Raw genomic sequence first — 7947 nt, 5'->3', positions numbered from 1 at the left:
AAAAAATGATTCATATCCCACCGGCATTTTATTTCTTAATATCCTATAGATGAAAAAAAAATCAAGTTTGACATGAAAGAGCTAAGAATAATACTCCTGGTAGCAGAAATTAATTTTTTTAACATTCTGTTTTTTTTAATATTGACATTATTTATTACTTAAAAAAAACAACTAAATTGATTTTAGATTGAACTAATTGATTCTTAAAACACCAGTTATACTATAATTTTTTTAATTTTTCCTTTCAAATTAAAAAAATATAATTAAAATTCGAATAAAAAGTCAACACGGTCCTCAAACTTGTGTCTCAGAATTAAATAAATATATATTATCTTTTTTGGGTCGATTAGATCCTAAAACTTATGATTTCGGATCAAATAAATCACTTTAATAAATAAAATTTTAAAATTTATATTTAAGAACAACTAAATTCCCGTGTGAAATATACAATTTTAGGATTGTTTGACCTAGATTAAGAGAGTTATAAATCTAATTAATTGATTAAATTAAAAATAATTTATTTGCTTCGAAAATACAAAATTAAGAATTTTATTATTTTTTAAAAAAATATTTAGTTAATTCTGAAATATAAATTTAAAGACAGTCTTCGTAATAATTTCACAGAAAAATTACTTATATAATTAAAGGGTAATAATACGGGAGAAAAATAGGAAAACAACAAAATACAGACCTCAATGCAAAAACTGAAACATTAGTTAGTACAAAAGGACAAAAACAGTGACATGGGTACCTAATTGGGGCTCTTCCTTAAATTTCAAAAATCTGAAGGAGTTAAAAAACAAACAAATAAATAAACAAAATTTGAATGTACAACATATATTTATAGTTTATTTACAATAAAATGATTTTATCTATTCACAACAATAATTTATCAAATGGATTACAATTTTGAAATTTTATAATATCGATCTCTTATTTTTTCAATCTTTACCAATATATTTTACGACTTATTTTGATTTGATGTGTGTAATATTATTCGATTATATATATAATTTTTTTATTCTACGTGGTATATACAATCATACGTCATATCAGTTTCAAATGACTTACAAGTATATTCAGCAAATATAAAAAAAAATAGATTAAATTAACAATATTTAAAAATCTAATATATTGTGAGTATATTTTAGTAAATACTAAAAAAAAATTATAAATTTATAATTTTATTTTACTTTTATCTTTTATGGATAAAAAAGAAAAACTAAAAATTATGGAAAAGAAGAAAAGAAAAAAAAAAGAATCTGTATGGGCTATATCATATGGTGCATATTGCAGCAAAAAACCAGACCTTTCATCCATCCATGCTTAAGGATGACAGAGAGAGAGATGAAGAAGCCATACATAGAAACTGGTTAGAGAGAGAAAGTAATGGCTTTTGTTAACAAGTTAGAGAGAGAATCTAGAGAGAGAAAGTAATGGATTTTGTTAACTGGCTAGAGAGAGAAAGTAATGGGGTTTAAGAGAGGGTTTTAGGTCTACCAACTGGTAGTTACAGATTGAACTCTTTAACCCAATTCAAGAATTGCAGCAACAACATCACCACCAACACCAAACAATTTGCCCTAACAGAAGAAATTATAAGTCAAGATCAAAACTTTCATTATTTTACTTGCTTAATTATTTCTGGGTCAATCTCAAATTAGCCAAAAGATTACCCAAAAAAGCTTAAATCTTTCCAAAAGTTGCAATAATGGGCTTACAAAGATACCCTCAAAGAGAAAGTTATCATTTTCTTTTTCTTTTTTAGAGATAGAGAGAGAAAGTGAAGTGCTCACGTGGGGTTTTTGTGAAATGATTGTTGGAGAAAAAGATTAAAAGTGAGCTAATTTATTCAATAAAGGAGGAAAAAAGAAGAATTTTTGTTTATGATTTTGTATAATTTGTATGCATAGTTGAAATTTAGAGTGTGTTTGTGCAGAGAATGAGCGGATGTTCCTAATTCTACGTGTCAAACTTGGTTCACGTAATAATTTCTCGTATGTGTATGTATTGAAAAAGTGAAGGGTGGTTATAGTTTATGTATTGGGATCATCAGATTTGGAGATCAAGTTTGTGTTTTTGATGATTTTTTCTGTTCCCCAAAACACCCACAGATGTTACTGGTTTTCAGGTAATTTTTTATTGCTCTAATCTTGGACTTTTTCATGCTTTTCTTTTAGCTAAATTCTTATTTTATTGTTCTTGCTTTTTCACTTATCTTGGGGATGGTGAATTAAAGATTATAACTTGACTTTTTATTTTTAAGTGAATATCTTTGGGGATTTGCAGATAATGGTTTTGTCTTGCTTCATGTTTTAATAAATTTTTATCATCTACATATTTTTTTTTGGTAGTTGGGCACCTGTTAGTGTTAGCTTTTGTTATTTAAACAGTTTTCTTATGCTTCATTAATTTAATGATATTTTTCTTTAAAATTCAGATTTTTTAATGTTTTCCTTCTTCTTTGTCATGTGAAGTTGGATTTTGTTGATGAAATTTTTGTGCCTGAGCTATATGTTATGTAAAAAATAACTTCTAAATGATCTTGACGATAATTAATGTTAGTATTTTTCTGTTTAATAATCTTGTAATTGCTTGTTTTGGTGTCATTAAGAGCTGTTGGTGATGGTTTTCAATGGCTTTTTACAGTTACTCAGATGATTATGTAATTTGAGTTGACTGATAAGTGGAGGAAGACAAAGACTATAGAATTAGATATGGCTACATATTATGCTAATGGAAATAACCAAAGAGATGGTGCACAAATGGTATATATACCAGGTTCGTATTCAGATACATCGGTTCTTCCTGGGAATGTGATGATGTATGTGAATTCTGGATCATATTCGGATACATTAGCTGCTCATTCCCAGCAGCAAAACAATTGTATTGAAATTCAGAATGCGGAGACTTCGGATTCAAATCATCAGCAGCAAGGTATTATGTCAAGCCTCAGTGGATCACGAATGGGGGAGCATAATTTTAATGCATGGAGAGATGGTAGAAATGATTTGCTGATTATGCAGTCAATGAATGGACAATCTGGGATTCTTCACAATGGGCAGAATTTGCAAGGTCAGGGCTTGTCACTCAGCCTCGGCACACAAATTCCTTCCGGAATCCAAATGCCCTCCATCTCGTACAGGAATCAAAATCCAGGCCTGGCTTCATTTTTAAGTCCTACTCCAACAATCATGGATGAGGATGGTGGCAGGAATGACTCATCTAGAGATGAGCAGTCGAAACATGCTGAATATCATCTGTCTCCTAATTATTCCGGAGCTAATCAAGATTTGAATAAAGGGGACTTATCTCCGTATGGATTGACTAGTTTTGCAAGAACTATTCCGAGTTCTAAGTATCTTAAGGCAGCACAACAACTGCTTGATGAAGTTGTCAATGTTCGAAAAGCTCTCAAGCAGCCTGATAAAGAAAAAAACCAAAGCACAAATGAGCACGAGATGAATAGTTCTAAAGAAGGCGATGGAAGATCGAAAGACGAGTCTTCCAACCATCAAGAATCAACCAATAACTTGCCAAATGAGCCTTCTCATGCTGAACGTCAAGAATTGCAGAATAAGCTGACGAAGCTTTTGTCCATGTTAGAGGAGGTAAGTCCAGCGCGTTATTAGTTCTCTACAGTTCATTATTTTTCCTTCTTGTTTGTTGATAGAACTGTTTTTCCACAATTTAATGCAGAATTAGCGGTTACTGAATCATAATTTCCTATAAACAGCTATACTTTGTTTATTTGACCAATGAAATTATATTTGATCAATGTTTAGTGTCCTCTCTTTCTATGTCTTTCAATGTGTTTGTAACCAACCAAAGGACAATTACAATGTCCATGATTTGCTATAATATTTGTCTGTCAACTATGAACTATGAACAAAGTGAAACTGCTACCAGCTAAAGCCATTATGGCCTTTTTGCTGAGAAGCTGTCATACTAGAAGTCTCTAGTTAAATTACTGCTTGCTCCTTAAAGTCGCAGACGGCATGTGATGTTCAAGCTATGATATGTTCTTTAATCGATTTGTAGTTGTTATAGACTTATAGTAATGCTACAAATACAATGTTCTCTCTTTTGGAAACCTTTACCAAGAATAGGTTTGCTCATGATCAGACGTATTGGTCCACTTAAGAATGCACGTAATTTCCAAAATAATTCCCAGTTGTTTCGAACTTTTTTTTTTGGAATGGAATATTTATGAAATCCCCATAAATAGGATGATCAAACCTTATTTCGTGGTATTTATGCTCATTAGCTAGAATTAGTACATAAAAGTTTTTCTCCCCAAAGAGATGTTGAGATATTATGTGTTTTGTGAACTTTAGCCAAGATGCTGATTTTCTTTTGGTACAAGGAGTGAGTGCTGCAACTTGAACTTTAAGTTTCCAGATGCATGTGGTTCTCTTAGTTGTAATTTCTTCCTTTTCTGCAATAGAAATTGGAGTTCATTGTTCATTTTGTACATAATCATTCATCGTAGCCAGGTCCAGATCAATGCCTCATGCATTTGACATCTCACAAAATTGTTACTATATTTTCCCTTCTCTAATCATATTTTGTTTCGAGGTAGGCTTTTCCAAAAATATAGATTTCCAAAATATAAAAGGTTCTCATTTAATTCTGTGGTGTATCTTAATTATGCATGATAAAGGACCCATGCTTACAATTGTTTTCACAGGTCGATAGAAGGTACAAGCAGTACTATCACCAGATGCAAATTGTGGTTTCGTCATTTGATGTGATAGCCGGGTGTGGGGCAGCTAAACCATACACATCACTTGCCCTCCAGACTATATCTCGCCACTTTAGGTGCTTGCGTGATGCAATAAGCGGTCAAATTCGAGCAACACGCAAGAACCTCGGGGAGCAAGAAACATCAGAAAATGGTAAAGGAGTTGGAATAACTCGCCTGCGATATGTGGATCAGCAGCTCAGGCAACAGAGGGCTCTTCAGCAGCTTGGAATGATGCAGCAACATGCATGGAGGCCACAAAGGGGTTTACCTGAAAGCTCAGTTTCAATTCTTCGTGCTTGGCTGTTTGAGCATTTTCTTCATCCGTAAGTCCACTAACTTTTTCTTGTCTTTCAATTATGTTATCGCTATTCTTATGAAGAAATCATCTACAACTTTAGTACTAACTTTTGCTGATGTTGATCAGTTACCCTAAGGATTCCGATAAGATCATGCTGGCAAGGCAAACAGGCTTGACAAGAAGTCAGGTAAAGTTAACTCGCATTTAACTAAGCAATCATTATAGAAAACTAGAGAGCCTTTGTTTGAGTTAGAGAAATCTATGATCATGCATTATAATGGACTTAACAGTTGCTGGTGTCTGTTAAAAACGACATAATTCGTTATCTGAGTTGGAGTTTTAGTTCCTATTGTCTCTTAGAGTAGACACGAGTCAAATTCTGATTAATATACGATCTTCATACAATAAGTAGTGAAGACTCGGCATCACTTTCCCAAGCTCTTAAACGGTTGCTGATAATGTCAACAGCCGAGAATAGGCTCAAAGTTATTAAGCTGTTTTAAAGTAACAGCTGCTGAGTTCCGAAAGCAGATGGATCCTGTTGGATTCGGGAGTTGCTAGTGTCTATCACGAGCAGCTACTGGCATCTCTTAGAAAAACATGAGTCAGCTTCTGAGTTTGTATGTGATCCTTGTGTGACAAAGTAGTAAAGATTTGGCGTCACTGTCCAAAAGTTGCTGGCAGCTTTTCCTGACAGATGTGATCATTCTGAGACACTCGATAGTTTAAACTGTTTGCTACATATGCATGTGATCATCTATTTCTGATAAGAATTATAGAATAGTTAATCTTTATCCAATATGCGGCACCTTTTAGGCAATGTCACTTGCGCGCTTTTACGTACGTTGTTCATAAAATTCTGAGATGTGTGTTATTGTGTTCAGGTCTCAAATTGGTTTATCAATGCACGGGTGCGTCTTTGGAAGCCTATGGTAGAAGAAATGTATAAAGAAGAGGCTGGTGATGCAGAGATGGAGTCTAATTCCTCTTCTGAAAATGCTATAAGAGCAACGAAAGGCGATATCGGAACATCTGAAGATAGAGGGGAAGAAATGCAACAAAGTGCAAGTTCAACAGCGACCGAAAGATGTAGCATTGGACCGTTAATGGAATCGAAATCCGACCATGTGTCTGATATAGAAATGGCGGGATCAACTACAAGAAACAATTTTCATAATATGACACGTGGCGAGGTGATTACTGAATACGAATTGCTAAAGCTAAGGGAGGAACAAAGGCGTAATATGGACGATTGCAGTCTATTCCCCGACGCGATGGTTCACCCTGACGGGGGCGGTGATAGGTTCATGGCGGCAGCGACTGCAGCCTATCATATGTCGGAGGTAGGGAGGTTTGGGAGTGGAAGCGGAGTGTCGCTTACACTGGGTTTGCAGCACTGTGAGGACGGTAGCTTACCAATGTCTGCTACGAACCATCACAGTTTCGTTCCCATGAGAGGGGATGAGATTTACGGCGCAACAGCATCTTCAGTAGGTGCCGAGACAACCGATTTCGAATGTCTGAATTCGGGGAACAGGCAACATAGGTTCAGTTCCTCCCATTTTTTACATGATTTCGTAGCGTGAAATAATCAAAAGATCATTTTTGAAAGATTGGGAAGTTGTGTGTAAAGCACAGTTGTTGTATATTGAAAAGAATCGGTCGGAAGATTAGCATATTGTAAAGATACATATTTTTGTTTGATAATTGGAAAGGGAAGTGTACAATTGATGATTACTTTTGTATCAAAAAGAGAAAAAAAAAATGAAAAAAATACATTCTGATTTGCAATAAAGATGATTGGGAATTGGTTGATAGTCATTTCTACTGTGATTATTGATGGACTTATTTTTGACTTTCATATACATTAAAAAATTTGATTTTTTTCAATTAAAATTATACTAACTACCTTTGTTATTCTATAAGCTGTGGCAGTGCTCTTTTTTAATTAACTTTAATAGAATAATTTATTGAAAAACGAAGGGAATTTAGATCGGTGTGCATTATTTTCTCTAGAATTCATCTAGATTCAGTTTGTTGAGTAGATTGCAGTCAATTTTGTACAACCTTTTAAGTAGATTGCAGTCACTTTTCAATCCAATTTTTTTTAATTTGTGGTTTACTTGATGTATAAGTTAGGGATTCATCATGTTTTATTGATTATAATTAATTGTTGCAATTGATTTGGTTTGATTTAGTTTGGCTTGATTTTTTTGGACATCCTAGTTTAGCAATGTAAGTCATAGTTCAAATGCTACTCGCAGCATTTATATTTTTGGTGATTTTGCAGGAGGCAACATCTTGTACCAAATCAAGAAAAAGAATTAAACCAAGAGTATGAGTAGTACAATAACAATTAGATGCATATATCAATACATCATAAAATGTTATTACAGTAACAGCTAAAATAAAAACAACCAACTCGAAAATAACACCAAAGAAAATTTTTTATTTTTTATTTTACTTCCAAAAGCTACATTAATCTAACTAATACAAGACGAATTACAACACTCACTTCTTAGCTGGACTTGCCATTGACTCTAGCAGCAACAGAATCAGGGACTTACTCTCCTAAAAAAACTGAGAAATAAAACATTTTAATTAAGAAAACACACACATGATTTCGTAGCGTGAAATAATCGAAAGGTCATTTTTGAAGGTTGTGTTTAAAACATAGTTGTTGTATATTGAAAAGAATTGGTTGGAAGATTAGCATATTGCAAAGATACATATTCTTGTTTGATAATTGGAAAGGGAAGTGTACAATTGATGATTACTTTTGTATCAAAATGAAAACAAAATACATTCTGATTTGCAATAAAGATGGTTGGAAATTTGTTTTTTTTTTTTAACGTTGGTTGGAAATTTGTTAATTGTCATTTCTACTGTAATTTTGATCTAT

General features: G+C 33.2%; 1 protein-coding gene across 1 annotated transcript; it reads left to right on the top strand.

The window, feature by feature from the left end:
* The first annotated feature begins 1287 nt into the window (after positions 1-1287).
* LOC126681861 (BEL1-like homeodomain protein 7) lies at positions 1288-6782 on the top strand. The gene is made up of 5 exons (XM_050377415.2): positions 1288-2131; positions 2650-3611; positions 4691-5070; positions 5172-5232; positions 5930-6782. Exons 2-5 carry the CDS (start codon positions 2718-2720, stop codon positions 6629-6631), a joined length of 2037 nt encoding a protein of 678 aa, XP_050233372.1. The 5' UTR covers positions 1288-2131; positions 2650-2717; the 3' UTR covers positions 6632-6782.
* The last annotated feature ends 1165 nt before the right edge of the window (positions 6783-7947 follow it).

The sequence above is a fragment of the Mercurialis annua genome, linkage group LG5, assembly GCF_937616625.2.
Source record: "Mercurialis annua linkage group LG5, ddMerAnnu1.2, whole genome shotgun sequence".
Classification (NCBI taxonomy): Eukaryota; Viridiplantae; Streptophyta; class Magnoliopsida; order Malpighiales; family Euphorbiaceae; genus Mercurialis; species Mercurialis annua.
This window is presented reverse-complemented; position numbering and strand designations above follow the sequence as displayed.

Excerpts from the sequence above, each read along its gene's own strand:
- LOC126681861 (XM_050377415.2), top strand. The coding sequence starts at position 2,718 with ATGGCTACATATTATGCTAATGGAAATAACCAAAGAGATGGTGCACAA. Across the intron at positions 3,612-4,690 it reads TTTTGTCCATGTTAGAGGAG|GTCGATAGAAGGTACAAGCA; the intron begins GTAAGTCCAGCG and ends TTGTTTTCACAG. Across the intron at positions 5,233-5,929 it reads CAGGCTTGACAAGAAGTCAG|GTCTCAAATTGGTTTATCAA; the intron begins GTAAAGTTAACT and ends TATTGTGTTCAG.